Source organism: Urocitellus parryii, chromosome 14, assembly GCF_045843805.1.
Source record: "Urocitellus parryii isolate mUroPar1 chromosome 14, mUroPar1.hap1, whole genome shotgun sequence".
NCBI classification, from domain to species: Eukaryota; Metazoa; Chordata; class Mammalia; order Rodentia; family Sciuridae; genus Urocitellus; species Urocitellus parryii.
Genome location: NC_135544.1, coordinates 50,044,008 through 50,067,997, shown reverse-complemented (window position 1 = coordinate 50,067,997; position 23,990 = coordinate 50,044,008). Strand labels below are relative to the sequence as shown.

At 50.7% G+C, this 23,990-nt stretch overlaps 1 protein-coding gene across 1 annotated transcript in view; it reads left to right on the top strand.

Annotated features, from left to right (window-relative positions):
- Nucleotides 1–210: 210 nt before the first annotated feature.
- The window catches only part of Dock5 (dedicator of cytokinesis 5), a 184,689-nt gene continuing 160,909 nt past the window's right edge, over nt 211–23,990 (top strand). The window contains exon 1 of the mRNA XM_026411607.2: nt 211–341. Coding sequence (XP_026267392.2) covers nt 299–341 — 43 coding nt within the window. The 5' untranslated portion in view covers nt 211–298. The remainder of the gene's footprint in view (nt 342–23,990) is intronic.

Genomic DNA, 23,990 nt, shown 5'->3' with positions numbered 1-23,990 from the left:
CGCGGCTCCGGGCTCGGAGGCGGCCCCGGCGGGCGGAGGGCGCGGCCGGCGGGAGGGGCCGGGGCGGCGCTGGGAGGGGCGCGCACGGCGGCGCGGCCGCCGGCCCTGCAGGTGACCGCGGGTGGCGCGGTGCGGGCGCGAGCCGGGGCGGCGCTGCGGGGAGACGGCCGGCGCGGAGTCGGGGCGAAGTTTGCCGAACATGGCGGAAGAGCCCGGGGCGCGCAGGAACGCGCGGCGGCGGCCGGCGCTGGAGGAGCTGTAGCCGCCGCCGCCGCCGTCTCCAGGCGAGGTCGCCGCCATGGCCCGCTGGATCCCGACCAAGAGACAGAAGTACGGGGTTGGTGAGTGCGTGCCCCACCCCGCCCCCGCCAAGTTCGCCCGGAGCGGCGGGACCAAGCTCGCGCAAAGTTGGGCCGCCTGGCGCCGGCGCGGGCGGACCGGGACCCTGCTCCGGCTGCCCTGGCTCCGGCCGCTGCAGCCTGGGGGTGGGAGGGGATCGCAGTGGGGGAACTCGCTCCGGGTTTCGGGAACCCGAGTGGCAAAAAATACAGTTGGGCTTCGGGACGGTGGTCCCCAAGCTGCAGCACGTTGCGGGTAGGAACGTCCAGGCGAGGCAGCCGCGGGTGGCCCACTGGGGCCCGCAGCTCTGCCGCTCGCGCCCTGCGTCCGGTCCTGAGTCGCTCCTGCAGTAGGTAGCCCTCCCAGAGCGACGCTGGGGACGGGTGCTCGCGGTGCCAGAGCCTTCCGGCTCCCTCCTGCACTTTCCTTCTCGAAGTGAGGAGTTGGGGTGGGAAGCCGCCCCAGGACCCTAGTCCTGATAACAGTTGTAGGCGGAATGGGAAGCTGAAAGTTGCGGTATGGAGGTGACGGAGGGACAGGAAGTGTGGCGTGGGAAGGGGTGGCCGGGGCTGGGGCTGCGGACGCTTGTCCCTTGCGAGCTTGGGGAGAGAGGTGTGAGATGCACTTCCGAACCCCGAGATTCCCCACAGGGTACCCTGAGCACTTTGCATCGGGTCTGCGGGACCGGGCTTGTGTTGGCGCGTGGCTTTAGTGACTGCGGTGTGGGACAGCCGCTGGTCGCCCGGGGATCCCCTGTGTTGTTGGCGTGGCTCCGAAACAGTGGATGCGCCCTGCCTTGACCCAGGTGGAAAACCGCGATGTTTTCACTTTTCATCCAGGAGCGAGGTGGTTGAGGTCTGGTGGGAGGCTGCTGCCATCAGCCGGGCGATTAGCAGGGCAGTTGGACCTGGGAGGGAGCCTCTCCTAGAAACTGTTGTGTGTGTGGAGAATTTATCACTTCCTCCTGTTCATTCATTCGTCCTGTTGGGAATTGAATCTTACGCCACTCTCTTCTCACCTCCTGGTTATGGGGGGACAGTCCCCAAGGTTTTATCCTGTGCTTTGGCAGCCAACTCAGTTTCACAGACACTTAACATCTCTAGATGTCTCCGTGGCCATGAGTCAGGTTTTTTTTTTTTTTTTTTAATTTTCTCATATTTACCATATCCTTAGATTGATCCAGAGTGAGGCGTGTGTATTATTATCCCTCTTTTTCAAAAAGTTTTTTTTTTTTTTCCTTTAAGTTACTTTTGGAATCTTTGCTCTCTCTCATGGCTACAGCTCAGAAAGGAGTAGGGATATTTCTTTTGCCCCAAATCACCAGGTCAGGGTTCAGTCCTGAGGCTTCATAGGAGACTGGGACTCCTCACCAGGTACAGAAGTCTGTAATTATGGAAGTGAAATGCTCAAAAATAGCTGGAGGATTGGATGTGAGTAACATGCCCCGGGCCCTGGGTTCTATCTCCAGCCTCAAGGGGTGGGGCCAGGGGAAAAAATGAAATCAATTAATTTGAGTATTATGGAGTACTAATTGCTGAATGAAATCATTTTCAGCAGTGCCTAATCACTGATTACTAATTACACAAATGTTATCAATTCTAATTTTGCTTAACTAGGTTAAAAGCTGTTTCCAAAAAATTAAGACTTAATGCAAACATGTTCCAAAAATGTGGTTTTTATTGCCATAGTCACAGGAGCAAGTATGATGTTTTCTTTTTAATTCCTTAATCCTCCCCACCCCCCATGTTCTGGAGTCAGTTTGGTGTTACTTATCATCAGTCAAGAAAAATATTTGGATTGCACTGGGTACTAACTAGCGTAAGCAGATTGCCCCAGGAGGTAATTTGGGACATTTACTTCACTAGACTTAATAGATTCTGGCTGGTGTGAATTTGAGAAAAGAACCCACAGTTAGAACTCATTAACTGAAGTGTTGACGCCATTGTTTGAAGTTGCATTGTTGTTGGATTCCCTGGCTGCTGGGAAGGCTTCCGTGGCCTACAGGATGGTCTGAGGAGCCAGGCTTTCCGAGTTCCCAGAGTTGGGGTTCCACCTCTTCACATTATCTGACTGCTGCTTTCATTACCCCCTGGTGCAGCAGTATGCCATGAGAGTCCCTCCTTTGGACTTTGCTCCCATCATGCTTGTCCCCTGCAGAGAGTTCTTTCCTGATTCTGCATCCCACAGTCCGCTCTCACTGCCTCCTTCAAATTTGCTTTTTGCCACATCTTCCCAAACCTTCGTCACAGTCCCTGTATTGTGCTATAACTTAGTGTGCTGCTTAGCCTCTAATGCTCATCAGTGATGCAGAAGGTTGTGGTCTTGTATCCTTGTCACCCAGGAGGTGTGCCAGGTGTGTGTAGCCTCCTCCTTATTCACGGTGTCTCTTCCCGCTGAGTTCCGAACATATGAAATGGAAAATTCCAGAGAGCACATTCACTTAAATTTTATGACTCTGTTTTATTGTAAGTTATTGTTGATCTCTTACTGTGCCTAACTTATAAATTAAACTTTATCATAGGTATGTATCATAGGGAAGAACAGTACACAAAGTGTTCAGGACCAGTGTCACATCTGCTGGTGGGGGTATGGTTCATGGGTGAAGGAAATCATAGGCTGGGCCTCTTGAGACCTGGCCATGACTGAGAGCTAGCCCTGCTGTAGCTGGGCGTGGCAGAGGAGTCTGCAGGGCTGTGCATGAGGGCAGAGCTTTGGTCTGCATTCCGATTGTGTCCAGTGAAGCTAGTGGTCTTCACTATCTAGCTTTCTTTTGGTGCTTGCTTGCCTTTTCCTGACATGGCCTAGAGTTTTCTATAGGGACTGTAGTGCAGTGGGTCTGGGAGTTCTTCTTAGTCCTTGAATGTAATACATTTGACTCTAACTCTAGTATTTAGTGGGCTTAAGTGGCCCATGTGTGTTTGCTGTGTTATCAAGTAAGAGTATCATAGACTTGATTCTTGGAACTTAGAGTACTCTGGTGCTCCAGTGTGAGGTGCTTAGTGCTAAGTGCTTAGAACAAGTGCACTTTCCTGGGGCCAGGTGACATTTTCTCCTCCTCCTTGCTTCCTTTTTATTTCCTTTTTCTTTTACCTTCCTCTCCCGCTCTCTTTCTCTCTTTGACATATATAAAGGTATAAAATTCTGTATGAATTTTAAGCAGATATTAGTGACAAATATGCAAATTGGTTTTTGAATTATTGAAGCATATTTGAAGTCCGCTTCCAGACAAACCATTATGTCAAGAACAGCCACAGGTTATGTTGGTTATGGATTTTTTGCAAAGTAGTACACTATTTTATTTTAATTTTTATTAGTTGTTGATGGATCTTTACTTTATTATTTATTTATATGTGGTGCTGTGAATTGAACTCAGTAAAACCTCACACATATTAGGCAAGTGCTCTACCACTGAGCCACAACCCCAGCCCCAAAAGTAATACATTATTGCATGCTGGGATTTCCAGTATCTCTTTCTACAGTGTGAGAAAAGGTAATTTGGGGAAATATTTGCTTTCAGTGTTAGCCCTTTGATGGTTTAGTTGTGCTTGCCCCAATTAGTCCAAAAGCATATTTGCGTGTAGAGTAGATCCTCGCATGCTGATTGAAGACAAGCCCAACTCTTGGGGGTCTTTGTTAATGCATCCAGGTATGGTGATGCTGCTCATCCGATTCTTCCTCTCTGTGGACATCAAATTTCTCCTGCTCTAGCTGGGGTGTGACAGTGACCTGGGAGGAAGGTTCTTAGAGTGACTCATCCAGTTTCCTTTGAAGGAGAGGAACTTGGTACCAGAAGAGGTACAGTGAATTGCTTCACACAGGGAGTGCTTGCCTTTTGGGGAACATGCACCACTTTGGCAAAGCAGTGAAACCAGTAGGCCCTTAGAATGATATTTCTAAATGCATCAAGTAAAGTACATATGATTCAAAGAGAGACCCATTGTATTGAAATAAGGTTGTCAAGTTCCTTTTCAAATTTTTAGATATTATGTGTGCTTTTTATTATTAATGCATTAAATAGTGAGATCCAGGTAATAGCTACTATAATTTTGAATCAGTGATGAGCTCATATGATTCCAAGATATCTGCAGTTACCGTGATACCGGTGGTTTCTGTTGGTGGCAGTGTCACAGGCACTCCTAGATCAACTGTGGCTTCCTGCTTGCGGTCAGAAGTGAGGTAAATGCTGAGTGTCAGAAAGCAGGAGGGTAACTTTCATTCCCAGTCAAATCCTTAGACCCTCTGAATTTGAGCTCAGATGATGTTAGTCATCTTTTTGTTGCTGGGACTGGAATACCCGACCAGAACTACTTAGAGGAGTAAAATTTGTTTTGGTTGCATAGGGTCAGAGTTTCAGTCTGGGGTGGGCTAACTCCATGGCTCTTAGCCCAGCTGAGACAGAATGTCATGGCGGAAGGCGTGGCAGAGGAGGCTCCTGAGCTCAGGCATTTGGGGTGGGGGGAGAGAAGAAAGGAGAGGAGGAGGGAGGAGCCCAGGGGCAAAATGTATAATCCCAAGGCACACCCCATGCGTCTACAGTTACCTCTACAGTGACCTCGCAGTGATCCATTCAAACTACTAACCCATCAAATGGATCAATCCACAGGTGATGTTGCAACTCTCAGTCATTTAACAACTTTGCCTTGTGCAGTAACATGGGAGCTTTTGGGGGCATACCTCCCATCCAACCCAGATTAGGAATCTTTGGCTGATGATCACAGGGCTAATTAGTTACAGAATCACGTGAGCAGCAGTGACAGTAGTGACACTTGTCCTTTACCTCTCTACCTGTGACACGATGCTAGACATTACGTAGTTGTATTCACCTGAGAAAGTCCCTGCCCTCGTGCACTCATGTTCTGAGAACACTGAGGCTAAGGAAAAAGGACTGGAAAATCAATATTCACGGAGAACTTACTTTGTGAGGTACTGATCCAAACTTTCCTGAACAAGTTCTTTCTGAATCCTTTATTTCATTATGGTCCAGGGCCACGAAGGGATCTTGGAGATATTTTCAGAGGGTTCATGCGATGAAAAGTTGTTGCATTATACTGCTGAGATGTCATTGGCCTGTTGTCATTCTCTCTTAAGTGAACGTGGACTTTCCCAGTGGTGATGTGACGTATACAGTTGGCACCAGCTGGACACAGAGGTAGGTAGGAGGAGCTGGCTGTCCCCTGAGAAGCCAGATGCTAAAGTGATACACAGACATGCAAAACAATGCCACGCTTCCAAGTGTTTTTGTTTGGAAAAATAATTTCATTTATGGAAGGCCTGTGTGGTTGCTGATGTGTATGGGATTGTGGTGATGTTAAATCAGTATGTTTTAAAAGTGTCAATTTGGATTCCATAGGGAAACTAGCCATAGGTATAACCCACACGGACGAAAGCTCTTTGGGGGTCCTCAGTGACTTGAAGGGCATACAGGGCCTGAGACCCCACGTTTGAGCACTGCAGCTTCACATGTTGCTTCATGAAGTCATCCTGGTAGTGCTGGGACATGCTGCTGTCCCCTTTTCCAGATGGGAAAACAAGGTCCCCAGAAGATGAATTTCTCACCCATAACCATGTAATCTCCTAAACCAAAGTCGGCTGCATGTTGTGTTCCCAAGCTCCAGCTGTTCGTCTGCCACCTGATCCTTCCCGTGTCCAGGTGCCATTGTGGAGCACCTCCTTGGCGAGGGCCATACCCACTTGCCATCTGCAACCTTTTCTTCTCTTTTCCACTGAAGCAGTCTTTGAAAAAGAACACCTTGCGTCATTCCCGTCACTCACCATAGAAAGGAGCAACCGTGCACATAAAGGCAACAAAAAGAACAGAGTGTGGGATTCTGGCTGGACACCGTCACCTGTCAAGGCCAGAAGGATCCTGCTTGTCTTCACTGGAGAGCGGGGAGGCTGGTGCACAGCTGAGCCTTCTCTTTGTTAGCCTATGAGTTCTCCTTATTTGTGGTGGTGATGTCCTAGGAGGTCACAGCAAATACTGATTGAGTACACTAGGCCCTTTCCTCCTTGGTTTTGCTTTTCTCAGTCCTAGTTACCTGTGATCGACAGTAGTCTGAAAGAATTACATGGGAAATCCCAGGATAAGCCGTTCATAGGTTTTATTTGTTTATTTGATGCTAGAGATTGACCCAGGGCCTTGAGCAGGCTCAGCCTAGACTTTACCACCAAGCTATAACCCAGCCCACAGTTCGTAAGTTTTAAATTGTGCGCTGTTCCGAGTGGCGTGATGAAATCTCTCACCTCTTTGCTCTGTCATGCCCAGGCCATGAGCCATCCCCTTGTCCAGATTCCAAGCTTTATATGCTACCCACCTGTTGTCTCTTTAGTAGCCATCTCACTTTTCAGACTGACTGCCACAGTATGACAGGGCTTTTGATCAGGTAACCTTTATTTTACTTAATGGCTCCGCAGTGCCAGGGCAGTGGCATCAGGAATTTTATTACAGTGTATTGTTATGGATGTTCTATTTTATTATTGCTTTTTGTGGTTAATATCTTACCACGCCTGATTTTTAAATTTTGTCATAGGATATACATACGTCCAGGAAAGAACAGGGTGTAGGCAGGGTTCAGTGCATTCCTCAGTTCCCCAGGGAGGAGGAGAACTCCTGTCTTGAGCCATTGGTTCTCATGGAAGCGTGCGGTTAGGTCCTGTGTGCCTCTGGTCACCGTGTTTGTATCAGCTGACCAACACGTCACCTTATTTAATGTGTTTCTTTTAGAGATACTTTATATCGAGTTGATTTGCCAGAACTGAACTCACAGCCAGCAGGGCTGTAACTGGTCTCTGAAGAAAGCGTGTCCGATGTACGCGGTTTATCCACCCATGCCTTCCTGTGCTCTGGAAGGTCAACCCTTCGGCTCTGCTCTCCAGGGCTGTTCTCCAAAGATCACAAGAAAAGCACCACAGCCATAGGTAGACCTCGAAAAGGACGTTGAGCTGAAACAGGAAGGCAGGGTGTCACCCTGTTCGCTGGGAACCTGCCCATTATTTTTTTATTGTTCTGCCCTGGTCTGCCAGTATTGACTTTGGGGTTACCAGTAAACTTTGGTGAGTAGACACATTCATAAATACGGAGTCTTCAGATAGTGAGGATCCACTGTAGTTAGACATGAAGACAATCAGCTGGGCACCGTGGTGCACGCCTGTCGTCCCTAGCAACCTGGGAGGTCAGGTGGAGGCTTGAGCCCAGGGTTCGAGACCAGCCTGGGCAACAGAGCCAGATGCTGTTTCAAGGGGTGTGTGTGTACGGGGGGGGGGGGGGAGAATTGAAAGTGGAAATCACTTTGTGTGTGTGTGTGGGGGGCTGCGTGTCTTCATGTTTGTGCTGTTGACAGATTTGGTGCAGTTTGTCTTTTCCTTCTTGAAGTGCTTTCTCTCGCTTTCTGACCCCACCTCTCCATGGTTTCCTCCCTGGTCCCCACCTCCCTGCCCTCCTGCCTCGTCAGATGTCCCAACATGGACCACCCTGGGCTGGATTGATTCTGCATTGCCTTTATCCACCTGCTGCTGAGCAACCTCACCCTCTGACTTGGACTTTGGGATTCTGCGTCCCTAGAGTCTTCCAGTCCTGGTGTCCCAGCCGGACAGGACCTCTCCGGGCTCTCGGAGGGGCAGCCCCTCCTTTCCACGTGCAGAACAGGAGTCTGACCCTCCCTGACTCCGACTCCAGACCTGCACCTGCCCCAGTTCTCCCATGTCCGTCCAGTGGCTCCCGCCACCCCCTGGGAATCGCCCCACGTTCCATCTGTCATCCAGGGCCTCTTTCCTGCCTCTGAAATGTGTCCCCAAAGCCCCACTTCACACTGTCTCTGTTGACTGCGTCTCCTGCCCAGAGCCGCTGCCTGGCCTCTTGGCCATCTCCCTTACTCTCCTCTGTCCGTCACTCTGCAGACAGTGGCCAGGGGAGCCTGTCCCAGATGAAACCTGGTGTTGACACCTCCCTGGTTGGGCTCCTGTGTATTTCCCTGGCAGCTAGGACATCCGCCTCCCTTTCCCTCCCTCCATTCCACCCACACTAGCTTAACGTCCACTGCTGGTCTTGCTCAGGGCCAGGGCACCTGCCCCTCCCTCTGTGGAATGCACACACCTTACTGCGTCCATCTCTCTTCGATTATCCAGGTCTTCCTTCAAATAACCTGTCCTTGGACTCTTCTCTGAGGCCCCAGCTCATTGGCACCTCCCCGCAGGCTGGCACCTCCCTGCAGGCTGGCACCTGGGTGTCCCGCCCTCTCCCTCTCTGCTGGTGTTGACTGTCTGTCTCTCCCACTGGAAAGTAAAGCTGTGAGGTCAGAACTCTTTTTGGTCAGCATGCCCAAGCCCCAGGAATAGCCCCTGGCTCCCAGTTGGCCCAGTGGCCACGTGCTGGGTGCATCAGAGAAGCCTCAGCGCCTTGTCCACATCAGCCTGTCTTGCCCACCAGTGGAGGGTCTTGACCACGCTTTGGAGAAGACCGCCCTGTGTGTGCTTCCCAGGAGAGAGGAGAAGGGCATTAGGAAAAGGGACATTGGAACAGGAGAGCAGTGGATTTCACAAACCACACAAGCAAAAGCGTGTGTGAGTGAGGGGTGGAGAGGACCTGAAATGGTGAAGGTTGCATTCATTATTAGGTGGGACCAGCAGCGGGCCTGGTCCAGCCCTCTCCACTCATGGGGGTGTTATGGAGGACAAGGCATTACAGAATGGCTATTGAGCGCCTGCTGCGGAAGGCATGGCCTAAGGAAGAAACAGCACATGGAGATTCATTTACCTCCTGTTACCAAAAAGGACTTATGTAGGATGCTTTTTTTTTTGTACTGGGGATTGAGCCCAGGGGCACTTAGATGCTGAGCCATATTCCCAGCCTTTTTTTATATTTTTATTTTGAGACAGGGACTCACTAGACTCACTAAGTTGTTTAGGGTCTCGCTAAGTTACTGAGGCTGGCCTTGAACTTGCGATCCTCTGGCCTCAGCCTCCCAAGCCTCTGGAAATATAGGCGTGTGCCACCACCGTGCCCGGCCACTTGTGATGCTTTATAACAAGAACGCAGGTACTGCACACCGGGTCATTAAGGGGCAAAGGTAAGATCCTGTGGAACACAGAGCGGAAGAAATGTGATTCAGAGCCCCTCTAAGATGGTGCTGAGAAGTCGTCATGCATGAAACTTAATTTGCCAAAATTTTTGTGGTGGTCAAATTTTTCATGCTACTTGTTAATGGAGAACTTAAATTGATTTGCGATTTCCTCTCATCAAATTTTAAGGGTTTGAAGGTAAGGAATCAGATCTCACTGTAATGAGTTTTCCTATAAAGCAGAATGCTTCCCAACGTGGCCTGTTCCCAGCAATATTCTATATAGTGACGTAAGTGTTGCCTCCTGCATGGAGGAGATTTTTAGTCCTTCAAAAGATTTTTTAAAAAGGACTCATCCAGGACTTTGAGATGAGTCGTAATGGACTTGACCCGGATCACTGGGGTCCCAGAATGTGCCTGAGGTCACCCAGTTTGTTCTTTACTCATTATTTCGAAAAAGGGAAAAATAGTTTTCTCCTCCATCTAAAAGGTGAGCATCCCCCATGGCAGGTCCGGATGCTCAAGGGCATGATTCTTTAGGGATCCTGTGACCTTGACTGACCTTGGCATTCTTGGGGTTTCTATTGTTAAGCTTTAAGAAATGCTTTTTTGAGAGATCCTTTTCAGGCAGATGTGGGTGAGCGAGGGGAAGCGGCCGATGAGCGTGTGGATGGTATTTTTCCAGGCGATGCTGGGGCCGTGTCCTCCGGGAGCCTGGGCTGGCAGTCGGGGCTCCCTCCAACAATGGTCTGAATTGCTGGCAGCTCCTTTCCGAGCTGGAGACAAAAGTGGGCTTTGTGTGTCCCCAAGCTGCGCGCCGTCACATAGCCTGTGGTCCATCATCCCCCTGCCCCGACGGCTCCATCTTCTCTCACGTCCACACCCATCCTAGCTGGACCCCTGCCTCCCTCCCTGAGGAGCCTGGTGTGACAACAATGGAGGGAAGGAGGACAGCTCTTTGCTGACTCAGCCAAGGTGACTAAGGACACATCCTGGGCCCAGCCGCCCCCTGCAGACCTGGGGCAAGGTGTGTTCTGCCCTGTACCTGGACTTTGTGAGCTGGAACCGCGGGGCTCTCTTGCCCTGGGCCTTCCTGCCAGAGATGAGCTTTAAGGCCAAGACATCCGACTGTTATAGAAACCCCACAGTTTGGCCCTTTTATGTCGAGCACCGTAAAATCTTCAGAGCCTGCAGACACCAGCTCTTGGCTGACACCCTCATTTTATAGAGGGGAAAAAAGGCCCCAGAGGCCTAAAGTGACTGATCCAGAATCCCCCTGCTGGTAGCAGGTTTTTGTTTTGACTTGTCTGGTAGCTGCCTTGGGAGAGAGGCAAAAGAGAGAGGAAAAAGTGGCCCGGTCTTCTCTCTCCCCCCACCCCGTCCTCTCTCTCTCCTCCCCAGGTGAAGGTTGGTTATGAATGGGATCCGGCTGTTAAGGCACCTTCCTCTTTTGGAGGGTTCTGGGAAGGAAGGGCATCTCAGGAGGTTTGGGTCTGTAAAGTGGGGGACACCTGTGGTCCGTGCTCTGGCCACCGACTTCTGACGTGGTCAGGCCTTCCTGCTGTGGACCCAGGACCTCGGGGTCCGTCCACGGCACCGTGGTAGTGACCTGACACCAGTCACAACATTTAACAAGTAACGGGACATTCTCAGCACCTCCAGGCGTGTGTGCAGGGCCGAGGGAAGCGAGTACTGATTGATGATCGAGGAGGATCATAATGACCTGGGAGTCCAAGAGCCTGAATATTTTGTTAGATCTGAATCTTGAATGAACCGATGATGCCATTTGGATCAGGCACCTCATGCTCCCTTGATTCGGCTTCCCCTGGTCCAGTCTTTGGGATGGGAACAGACAGCTGTGTCCACAGCAGGGAGTTGAGGCCCCATCTCATGAAGAGACACCGCTCTTCTCCTGGAGCAAACCCTTCCTGAAACAGGGACGGGGTCTGTTTACCTGATATCAGAGGCACTCCTCTGGGCTTTGGGCTTCTTCAGAACAGGAACCAATAGCAGCTTGTCCTTGCTCTTTACTGTGGTTCGCCGAGAAGGCCTGTCTGTCACAGCATGACAGTCTGATTTGTTTTACAGTCTTGTTCTCCATCTGGCAGGACTCCGAGAACTTCCGTGAACTTTGATGGTTACGTGTTTTTTTCTGAATCAACGATGCAGGCAACGTACTCACACGTTTGTTGTCTCAAGAAAAAAAAAAGATCCTGAGGTTAAAAAATATTGGGAAGTTAGTATAGTGTTGTATCTGGTAACACTGCTGTCTCTGGAATCTGATGGTTTGAAAAATCCAATTGTAATAGTAATGGTTAAAATTGAAAATGCCTATAGCATTTGACTTAGAAATTATTTAGTTTATCCCATCTGTGTGTTCCTGTAAGGAATAATGATAGGGATAAACTTCATTATATTGTTCATTATAGCAATTGCTCAATTTGGAGTGGTCTTAGTAATTTATGGCATATACCTACAATGGAGTACCATATAGCCACGAAAAGGAATCAAACTCAGTGATGTGCCATGTCCGATAATGACGACCCCTAGCATGCAGTGGTTAAAGGAGAATCTTTTCAAACCATAGTATTGGGTACAGCCCTCGTCCATGTTGAACAAAATGTAGCTTGACCCTACTTAAGGCCATGTGAAAGTGGATTCCAGATGTGTAGAAGGTGAACGTGTAGGATCTGAGAGGAAAGCGAGGGGAGTCTATCTTCATGACTTGGGAACAGGCACAGATTTCTTAAGGGGACACAGAACCCATGACCTTTAAAAGAAAAAGATTACACTGGGTCGTTTTAAAATCAAGATCTTCCGTTCACCAAGAAACACTCTTAAAAGACAAGGCAACCCACGGGGTGGAAGGAGGCATTCCCAATGCACACTCTTGACCAAGACCTTCTGTTGAGAATGTATAAAGAACTCTGCATCAGAAGAAAAAATCAGTAACCTGATAGAAACACAGATAATAGAAAGGAATAAGCACTTCACAACAAAAATGAGACCCCGGTGTCTAATAAACCTGTGGAAGGTGCCCATCTCCAGTGGTCACCAGGAAGAGGCACACACAGTGACAAGCACACACAGCCCCACCAAACTGGCCAATCGAAATCCAGCAGGACAAAGCAAAACCAAAACAGAAAGGACTTGGGGGGCCAGGGGACTCGGATACACCCGTGGGAATGTAACTTGGTGACCCGTTTTGGAAAGCCAACCGCGGAGCAGTTCCTGGTGAAGTTGGGCAATCATGGCCCAACACTTCCCCATTTCGGGAAGTCAGAATTCTTTGATGCAAGAATGTTCTAATAGACGGGTCAAACTAGCCCCAAATCAGAAACCAGAGGCGTGCCCATCAAGAGTGAGGGGGTAGAGAGTGCCGTAGGGCAAGGAGATCGCGTGCTTGCGTGGTCACACCGGAGGACGGGTGGCAAGCAGAAGGCGGCTGACACCGGGAATGCGCTGCATTAGTGCACCGTGTTCACCCCTGTGCGGGGCGGACCAGCCCGAGCTCTCAGAAGTCGGGTGGTGGTGTCCCCTGATGTAGAGGTGTGGATGTTCTGGTGAGCAGGACTTCAAGGCATTTGTATTACTGTTCCTTGATCTGGGTACTGGTGAAGTGGGTGTATTCCAAATGTTTGTGGAAATTTAGTGAGATGTGTCTATTAAACCTAAATAGAAGGTTTAGAACAAGGTATTCTACATAACGCCTGGCTGTGGACCGTTTCCAGGATATATTGGAGTAAAACAGCAAGAAGCCAAACGTATATTGCCGCAGTCTGGCTGGGCACAAATCACCGAGCCGCCACGAAGCACTTGTAGGTTCAAAACAGCAACTCTTTATTGCCAAACTCCCCCAGCACTCCACACGCTCCCGGGAACACTCTCACCCTCCACCGGGGTCCACTCGCACTCCCCCTCGGAACCCCACGAGAACTCCATGGGGGCAGCAAGAGCCGCCCTGTTGCCCACAGTAAAGGTCAAAATAGACAGCTGGCGTCACCTCGCAACCACTCCCTTCTGGCAATATGCCATGCGTCATCCTGACTCGGCTGTGGCCCTCAACAGTATATGTAGTTTTGATTCATTAAAAAAGTGTTTTTGACCAGCAGCTGAGGAGCCTGAGGCAGGAGGATCACAAGTTCAAAGCCAGCCTCAGCGACTTAGCGAGGCCCTAAACAACTTAGTGAGACCCTGTCTCTCAATAAAAATATAAAAAGGCTGGGGATGTGGCTCAGTGGTTAAATGCCCCTGGGCTCAATCCTTGGTACCAAAAAAAAAAAAAAAGTGTTTTTGTGATGCCCAGTATGTATGAGCCACTGTTTTAGGCACTGGATTTGACAGCCAGAAGTGTACCTCTGCATCTGTGAATGCTGAAAGCACACACAGGAGAGTCCGTTGATTGTTTCTTGGAAGGGAGTTGGTGGTCTGGGGTCAGAAGTAGAAAGGAGAGTTGTTATGGAGTTTTGTGCAGTGCGAGTGGATTAACCAGTTCAAATAAGTTTAGCTTAACAATCCTGTTATTATTAATGTGATCTGTGACCGGAGGAAGCGTCCGTTGCCACCCCTGCCGGAGAGACCCAGCAACTGAAATGTCACACAGGCTGACCTGGGCACACAGGTCTTCTGTGCCATCTTCCGGCTCTGATTCCTGTACACACTGGCTAAAAAGTAGCTTGACAAGTGTTCCCGGAATCCTTGGTGGCCATTTATAATCTAAGACACTTTGTGTTCTTCCAGTCAATTAATTACTTACGACACACTCAGTCTCTCTGTTTATAATCTAAAAAAATGCAGGACTTTGCCTCAGGTAAGGGAAGATGGAGTTCTCACGTTCACGTTAGTCTTGCAATTTTAAAGCCTGCAGAATCCCATCTCATTCATTCTGGTTTTACTGTGTCGGTGGGTGTCGGGATCTGAGTTCTGTTTCACGGTAGAGAAACCTTTTGACCCAGCGTGTGACTTCTCTTTAAAGATGACCCAGTACGGGGGGGGGGGGGGGGGGAGTGTCGTATTTTGAGAGGCAGCGGGTGTTCAACACTTGCTCTAGTATTCTGTAAGAGGGAGTATTTCAGTAACAAAACGGAGCATTCCTCTAAAAGCTTCTCTTAGTCTGGCGGTGTCACTAGTAGACACTGTCTGGGTCCAAGGACGAGGGAGCCACGGCGTTGACTGGCCCGGTGCCACGTGTCAAGCTGACATCACCACCGTGGCCACGACCCTTGGCTCTGCAGGCACAGCACCTTGCAGCCACGTCAGGCTGAGGTCAGCATTGCCACGGTGGATGCAGGAACCACCTGCTGCCCAGTGAAGCTTGAAGAGAAGCTGCTGGTGGCTAGCATTTTTGAAACCTTTTATGACTCTTTGACTCTGTGAGGTCACAGGAGGCTCTGCGCCAAGGGAGAAGGTAGGATGAGATGAGCGCACTTCCTGGTGCGGCGGGCAGCTGGCCATCGCTCTCTGGAGTTTGCTAGGCAGCAGCTGTCTGACGGTCCCCTCCCCGGCAATCGGTGCCCTTGTTTGCGGAGCAGGGCTGATTACTAAGCAGTTAATATTGCTCGTCTCTGAACCTGTCCTCAAAGGTCCAGCCTAGATCCCGACGTAGTTCTCATTTTAAAGCCTCCAGGCTAGGTATGGCCCATCTTGCGAAAATCTTCCTGGAAAATGTTTGAAAATCCAAGGGGTCTCTGGGCAGTGTGACTTTTGCTCACTGTCCCGTGCTTTTTGGTACTCACTGACTCAGGGCAGGCTGGGATGAAGAATGAATGAATGAGTAACTGGATGAACTCCCAGTGACTAACAGGGATGATGGAGTCACACCATCCTGGGTGTGAGTCCCCCCCTCCTCTGGCCAACCTGCCTTAGTGCTCTGAGGCAGTCCCCATCTGCTGAGTACCTCCTGTGTGGTTGTGAGGGTTGGGTAGGAGAAATAATGTAGAAGACACACAGGAAGAGTAGGCAGGGCTGCTTAGTGGCTGGCTTCCTTCTCTTGGGCTTGGGAAGGTTCCAGAAAATAAGTCTCCAGCCTCATGAACTCATAAACGTTTGTGACCAGGAATCCTAGGTTATTTATGGTGCTGCCACCTAGATGATCACAGAATCTGAAGATCGAATCCATCAAGGACCAAATCTGCAGTATTATCAAGCTTGCCTGTGAGCCTGTCCCCAGGAAGACGGAGTCCAAGGGTTGTCTGTATATAGAAGACCCTGGAACACTTTTCCAGGATATCCTCCTGTGCCTTGGGAGGGGTTGGCATCCAGTTCGTCTCTGGCAGTCTCAGCACCGCACTGAAGACTGTTTTCAGATTGCTCGATGGCTCCAGGGAGGTCTACCCGGACGCTCTCACATTCAGAGATGGCTGGAGTCCGTGGAAGAATTCTTTTCATGTCTAAGCTCTGATCTAAGCCAAGAGTCTTGGAAATTCAGCATCTGCCTCATATTTTCTCTCCTGAATTAGATGTGGACCTGCCTGCTCAATTTGAATTATGACAACTTATTTCTAAAGCAGATAGTTCACTCCGCGAAGCAAATCATCAGCCCCATTGCTTTCTCCTTTGGTGGCGGTTTGATTCTGACAATGCAGTGACATGGGGATCGATTCTAGATAGGGAAAGACAGAGCCCCTCATCTGGTGTCCAAAAGACTAAACGTTTTAGATGGTGCAGGGGCGTGACTGGGGAGGCTGAGGCAGGAGGATCACCAGTTCAAAGACAGCCTCGGCAAGGCCTTAACCTTCTCAGTGAGACCCTGTTTCAAAATAAAAAAATAAAAAGGACTGGGTAAGTGTCTGAGTGGTTAAGTGCCCCTGGGTTCAATCCTTGTGCAAAAAAAAAACCCAAAAAACTAAAAATTTTAAAGACCAGAGAGGACACGCAGACATGTGGATTTTTGTTTTCATTTGCTCTTTTTTCCCCCCTTCTTAACTTTTGGTTTGATTTCTTTTAGTTCCCAGGGGCCCAAATTCCATGTTGGGAAGCATTTACTAACAGTTTTGAAGCCTCAGGAAAAATGTAGCATCTGTGTTCCTGAAACCGCTCCTATCAAGAAACGACAGATGGAGGAAATAGAAATATCTAGAATGTGACCGTGTTCCGCTGAGCACACGCGCCTTTATCTTCGTGAGTTTATCTGCAGCCTCGAGTGGCAGGGTTTTATCCTTGGCAAGATTAGAGGATTTGGGGTTATTTTTTCCCCCTGCCGAAGGAGTCACTGAGAGTTCCACGTTTGTTCTCAGTTCTGAGTAAAGTTTAGGAATCATCCATCTCATAAAAGCACATTCTTCTATATCCTGGGGCACTTACGGTTGTGGGGAACGAGGGGAGTGAAAGTAACCTGGAGGTACTGACATCAGGATGAGGGACCTGGGCTTGTTTTCCGTTCTCCATTACAGATGCAGTCCGGGGGCCCAACTCGCTTTGTTTCTTTATCCGTAAAACATAGACACCATTTTCTACTGCCTTTTAGGTTCTCAGAGTATGAACAATTTTCATTTTTTGAAAATTTCTGCAAATTAATTAAGCTGTGCTAGGAAGGCCACATTCATGGACACCCCCCCCCCCCCCAAAATAAATCCAGATCTGGAGCTGACGTGAAGTTCAACTTTCTGAAGACTTCATGTGTGTAGAAAAAGCTTTGGTGCTAAGAAGCCCATTCCTTCAAGGCCGAATTTTCCTGACTTGCTGCCTCTAATCCCATAGCATCTCTTCTGACTTCTGGCAGAGAGTGGACACTCTTCAGACTGGTTACGTGACCCGGGGCGCAAAGAAGTAATTTTCTCTACTGGAGACTGACCTTGTGATCTCGTTCAACTGGCTTCCAGTTCTGAGATTTCCCTAAAACTCTCAGGAATCTTTCCCAAAGTATTTAAGGGGAGGGTAAAAATGTTCGTACCGTGGATTGAACCTGGGGCGCTTAACCACTGTGCCACATCCCCAGCCCTTTTTTTATATTTTATTTTGAAACAGGATCTTGCTAAGTTGCTTAGGGCCTCGCCAAGTTGCTGAGGCTGGCTTTAAAGTCACGATCCTCCTGCCTCAGCCTCCGGAGCTGCTGGGATTACACGTACCATGGTGCCCAGCTCTTTTTAAGTGTCAGGATGAACTTCTTTGTCATGGTGAGACAATGCAGACAGGTTCAGAGGAGAAATAACAGGGTTGTGAGGGTCTCAACCTTGAGCCCTGAGAGATGGAGCCTGCTGTCTACGGATTAAGACCTCTGCAACCGTGAGCCCTCAAATCAACTCTTCCTCCTCCTCTACAGTGGTGCTGGTCGCGTCTTTTAATCACAGCCGCAAAATAGCTGGCTAAAACATTAAAAGAAAATCTTTCGAGGACTCTCAACAAGTAAAAGCAGGTCACTCTGTGGAAACCTAGCGGGTGCGTGAAAACTGGATTCCTTGTGGGTCGAACAAGGCGCCCGTTCTTGCTCCCTGAGCTTACTGTGCCTTAACTTCCAATCACATTTCCGACACACTGTTCCTCAGAATGAACTCTGAAACACCAAATTCTTGGCTGACGCGAGCGGTGGCTTCGCGAGGGGCCCTTTGCACCCAGTCTGGCCGCCATTCCAGGCCATTTTCTTTCCCAGTTGAAACACCTTCAAAGTGCCTTTCCACCCCCAGATGCGACCCCTCCCCATGGGCACGTCCGTGCACAGATGGAAAGGAAAGGAAAGGTGAGAATTAAAGGGGAGCCATTACAATAAAGGGATTGATCATACAGAAGGAGTATTTGGCCCACGGCAAGGAAGAGCCAAGGGTCTGTCACAGCCAGATGCTTGAGTCATCGCCGACCACCAGGGGCACGAGCCAGGGCAGAGTGGCCAGTGGGAGTGGGGATCGCCTCGTCCTGGACAGCGGTCACTTCAGCCAGCAGCAGTTCCCTGGCGTTGGTGCCTCTGTCATTCCCTTTAGCGGTCCCTTCCCACCCTCTAAGTGAGTTCTAAGACTTTCTAGGGCACATTTGACGGTGAGGGTGTGGAAACCGCACAGCTTGTGCTGTATGGAGAGACACAGACCGAACCTACAGGTTTCCTGGTGGAAAATGGGCGGCTTTTGTCTTCCCGCCACCTCTGCCGCGTGGATTTCTCAGACTTCTCGAGTGGCCCTGGGCCATTGGTTTCACGCCCCCAAATTCCTACGCTCAAGCCTTGGCCCCTGGTGTGATGGCATTTGGGGGGAAACTGGGAGGTAATTAGGTTTAGCTGAGGTCATGAGGGTGGCCCTTGTAAGAGATTCGGGCCTTTATAGGAAGAGACACAGCACAGGGCTTGCCGTCTCTGTCATGTGAGGACACAGAGAGAAGGTGGCCGTGCACAGCCCAGGAAGAGGCCCTCACCAGAAGCTGACTGAGCCGGCAGCCCGATCTTGGACTTCCAGCCTCCAGAACAGTGAGAAGCCGTGCTGTTTTGTCCAGCAGGCTGCGCTGACTGATACACATGGGGGCTGATTTGAGTTGTGGCTGTCAGGTCAGTACTTCGATCCCTGGTTTTCGCCTTCCTTCTAGATCCCATCTGGATCCCAGGCACAGACCTTTCGTGGCCATCTGGCCCGAGGTGCTCCTGCTGCTGCTGCAGCAGTCAGGGCTCAGTCACTCAGGCCTGGAGTCACAGGGGTCGGAGCAGGGAGAGAGGCGTGACCAGAGTCTCGTAGACGGAGAGCGTCTGTGCTCCTTGAGCACGTACTTGGCAGGTGTCCAGCTGAGGTGTCTGCTCAGCCCTTGGAAGATGCAGAGCAGCAGGCATCGTGAGGTCCTGGGGTGTTCATCATGAAGCCAAGGGCCCCGGAGTCTGAAGCCATCACCTGCTGTCGGGGAAGGAAGGCTGAGTGTGAAAGGCTGGTGGGAGGGTACAGGGGGTATGGGAGCTGAGGGGAGCAGCCTGTGGCAGCTGAGGAACTGAGGAGTTTCAGGAAGAGCCTGGACTTTGTCGCAGTGGGCATTCGATTTGGGAAGGCTGGGGGATGGCTCGGCGTGGTGAGGGCTGGCTCCGTGGCAGGCATTTGTGCCAAGAGGATAATGAGGACGTGAGCTGTTCTGCTGGAGCACAGGGTGGGTGAAGGGGAGGGAAATGGGGCAGATGGTGTTAGATGATGGGGAAACTTGTTAACCTTGACCTTTTTAATTTTCCTTCCTCTTTAACCACCAGTGCTGTCGGGATGTTCTGGTAAATTTACTCCTGGTGGTGATGGCAGCGGGGGTGGTAAAACAACGTCCAAGTGTGTGGCATTTGCCAACATCTGTGGTGCAGATACTCCCACTGTGGCTGATCTCAGAACTCACGGTGGATTAACAAGCAGCTCGTGGAATTCCTGAGCAGTTAGCAGTTGGCCCTCAGAACTCAGGGCAAGCATGTGATCGCAAAGCCCGGGCTAGATCCCCAACAACACGCAGCTCCCGTACCTGTCTGCCCACGGCCTCTGCAGAGGACAGAGGGAGGGCCTTGCTGGCCTCACCTGCCTCCCCGTGAGATGCCAGCAGCAATGTTGACAGCCCCTCCCACCCACAGAGGCCATTCCAGAGCCTGGACAGAACATGTGGTTTGGCACCGAGACATAGGTGATCGGTTGGATTCCCTGTCCTGGGAGCGTGGACGAAGGCACACCCAGCTGGGTCTCCCTATAGGGACGGAGGGTGGCCGGAAGCCGCGTGAGAGTGGAGCAGAGTTTTGGGCAAAATGGAGTCACGTGGCTGTCAAAGCTGCAAAAGGAGAACCGTAAGGACACTGAGCTGATGGCGGGAGGGGGCAGATGGGGCGAGAGACCCCCTGCAGCCCGCGGCAGGGGCTCCTCCCCAGGGCCACCTCTGTTCTGAGCTTCCCGGTTCCAGGTCTCAAAATCGCCCCTTTCCTGGGGTGACTCAGGGAGTCTGCCCCCTTGGGAGAAGCTCCTGTGACTCTGAGCCCCTCACAGAGCTTGCCTTGGACACCGCGGCTCCCCTTGTCCATGGGGGTGCAGCCCACAGCCCCCAGGAGGCCTGGAAACTCAGCCCTGTGTACCATGTTTTACCACATGTGTGTGCGTGTGCACGTGTGTGCATGTACACACACATATACACACCTACCGAAAAAGTGTGATTTATAAATTTGGCACAGTCTGCGATTAACCACAACTAATTACAAAATAGAGCAATCATACTGTATCATAATAAAACTTATTCTGAACTGATGGATTGTTCATTTCTGGAATTTTCTTTTTATTTATTCATTAATTTTTTTGGACACCAGGGATTGAACCCTGGGGCACTCAACCACTGAGCCACATCCCCAGCCCTATTTTGTATTTTTCTTAGAGACAGCAGCTCACTGAGCTGCTTAGCGCCTCACAGTTACTGAGGCTGGCTTTGAACTCGTGATCCTCCTGCCTCGGCCTCCAGAGCTGCTGGGATCGCAGGTGTGGGCCACCGCCCCTGGCAAGGAATTTTCCACTTAATATTTTCAGACTGTGGTTCCCTGAAATCTGGGGAGGTGAAGCTGCGGGTGAGGGGACGAGGTATGGAGAATTTTCTTAAGAGGAGGGGACCGTCCAGTGCTTCTGGCTGAGGTTCAGATATGCCCTGCCCTTTGTCTCTCTGCCCTCCCTCCCTGCGCTCTTCCCAAAGGCCGTGAATATGGTTTTCTCGTTCTCTTTCATCCCAGCATAGCTGGTTGGGAATCCGTGCTCTGTGTGTGTGTGTGTGTGTGTGTGCGTGTGTGTGTGTGTGTGTGTGTGTCGGGGGGTCATATTTTGTTGGCATTTACCATTGTAGGAAACCAAGACAAAATAGGAGCCGCGAGGAGCAGGGCAGGAAAATGAGTTCTTTATTTGCTGCGGGCGCCTGGTAAGGAGGGCCTGTGAGACGCCCTTTAGGGACTGCGCTGGTAGGAACGGCCATGGCCGGAGGCCTGGGCTAATGCGGTCTGCACCCGTCTGGTGTTCTCTCCACACGCAGATTTGTGAATGATTAAATTGTTGGGAAGGGGAATGTCATGCTCGGCTGCTTTGACTGAGGCTTAGTTGTGGGCATGGCGAAGCAGCTACTCTGGGAGTTCAGGGGTCCCCAGGGGCAGGCTGGCCACTTGGATCCTCGCTGTCAGGCAAGGGACGCAGTAGGGCGGGTTTGGAAGGAGGAGGCGTTGTAGGGATCAGGAATCGTGGATACTGCTTGGAACCTGTCCCTGTTTGGCATGTGACCTGCAGGTTGCTTCTTTTTTCAGCTATCTTGAAGGAAGTTGCCAAGAGGATTTTCACTTTTTGTTTAAGGAATAAACCACTTTTAGAATATAATGAAAGCTATGGAAAGCTATCTTTCCACAAAAAAATCATGAACATGTAGGCAGATGTCACTTGTCATGCGATTTTAGGAAACTCTGGGGACTAATGGAACACTCTGGAATTAGTTGATACCTGGGATTTTTTTGTGATCTGACTTTAGATCCTGGAAGGACAGTCAACAGGCTCCATTCCTTTCTCTGTAAGAGACGCTGCCCCCTTTCCAGCCCTGCAGACGGAGGGCACAGGTGGCAAGGGAGGCTGGTCCGTGTCCTCAGAGACTCCGACCTCTTGGGGGGTGCGTCCTAAGTGGGAAGATTCAGACAGCAAATTAAAAGTGTGTGTAACGTGTCAGCAAAACGGGCTGTGAAAATACTCGTCAGCCGTGGTGAGGCTGTGGAGAGCGGTGGGGTGTCAGACCCGTGTGACCTTCCAGAAGAGACGTGAATGAGAGCCACAGCCCCGGGAATCTGGAGGTGGAATGTTCTAGTCGGCGGGCTTGGCCGGTTAGGGCACCGTGAGAATCTGGAGAGGGCAGGGGGAGGGGAGAAGGGGTGGAAGGGGAGGTACTGGCAGAGTTGAGGTGATGGCAGTTTTGTGTCACTGGAGAATCAGTTGGGCATCCTGGGATGACATCGAAGAGCAGTGGCCATTCAGCCAGCCATCCATTCATTTGATAAGCTCGATCCTTAGCCACCAAGTGCAAGATAGTGAGCTGGTCATTTAAGAACGTGGTCTTCCAGCCTGGAGCCTGGTTGTGCACCTGGACAGATCTCTAGAGGGAAGGAGTCTGAGCCCTCACCAAGACCAGCCTCCAGGGCACTGGGCCCAGGCCTCTCTCTTCTGTTTTGTTTCAGAAACTCCCCTGGGGATTCTGATACACAGTGGCTGGACCTGCTCTTAGGAGTCCATTGGATATAAGATATCCTGACTTTCAGGGAGCTTAAGTGGAGAAGAGGGGGAAGAGGAAGCCGGAGTGACTTGGTGCACACAGAGAATACCCAGTGTTTCATAAGACGGGCACAAATAATGTCAATCAGGTTTCAGAGAAGGAAGTGGGTACTTTCCACTGGAAAGGTCAGGGAAGGTCCCCAAGGATCACCCCAAGGTCCCCCCCAGTGGCATCATCCACGAAGAGGGCTGATATTAGAACCTGCCGCAGGGTTGTAAGGACAGATGCCTGGGGGCCATTCCACACACAGCCTGGCACTCAGGTGGCAAGTGCTCAATAAAATGTGTGTCGTCATCCAGTCGGGCTCTAAAGAATGGCTGTCGTTTCCGAAATACAAAGTGCTGTCTGTCGTTTATCACGCAGTAAAGATTTTAAATGAAGCATCCGTGTAAAGACTCATTCAGATGTAATAGCCAGGTTTAAGAAATAACTAGTCTCTTAGCTTTGTGAAGTCTTCATTGACAAGAGGGTCAAGGTTTTCCAAATCCAAGTCCATCTGTGTGTAACCTTGTCCAGGGGACGTTTTTTTCCTGACATAGGTTGGTGTTGAGTCCCACAGATTCGGAATCTCCTTCTATTTATTTTTTCAGTTATTGGACCAGCTTTTAAGGACCCACTGTGGGCGGAGCAGTTGGCAGGTTTTGTGCTGAGACCTGGGGAGCTTAAGTGCAGGTGGGGGATCTAAGAAGCACAGAGGAGAGTCAGATGAGGTTGAGTCTTCATCATGGAGGTGCCACCCAGGAAGAAGACTGGCTGTACCCCTGCTCACCACATCTGGACTGGATCCCATTGCCGTTGGAAAGTGTTTTGAAAGGAGATATCCAGATGTGCCACGTGACTGTGCCCGATGCCTTGCGCGTCATGAGAGTGTCTGCCTGACTTTGTTTAGGTCAGGACTCGCCAGCAACAGTTTTGAAAACCCCTTTGGGGGAACCCAGAGAAAGGAAGTTCAGTGTGATCGGGGGGGGGGGGGGGGGCGCTGACACCACCCTCTGTCCTCCTCAGCCACCCAGATATGCCCGGGAGAGTTCAGGCATTAGGGTTTGCTTTTGTTCAATTGGCCCCTGGAGTTTGACTTCCAAAACCCTGAATAAGGATGGATCTGCTGTTGAAGAGCATTTCCCCTGGTGGATTAAAGGGTGATTTCTCCATTCCCAGAAAGAGGCCCAGTCCATCTGTGCCTGAGCCTTGGGGCTTGCCCACTGTGGCGGTGGGTGGGCGAGTTGTGAAAGGTCCCCTGCCTGGGCCCTGGAGGAGTGCAGGGCTGTGGGTGGGAATGAAAGAGGAAAGTTACACCCCAGGGCTCAGTGGGAGCCTAATCAAGAAAGAAGTTTCCTGTGGATCAGGCCCAGACCCACAGGGCTGGCGGGCGGGCGGGGGAGGCCTTTGTGTTTCCGG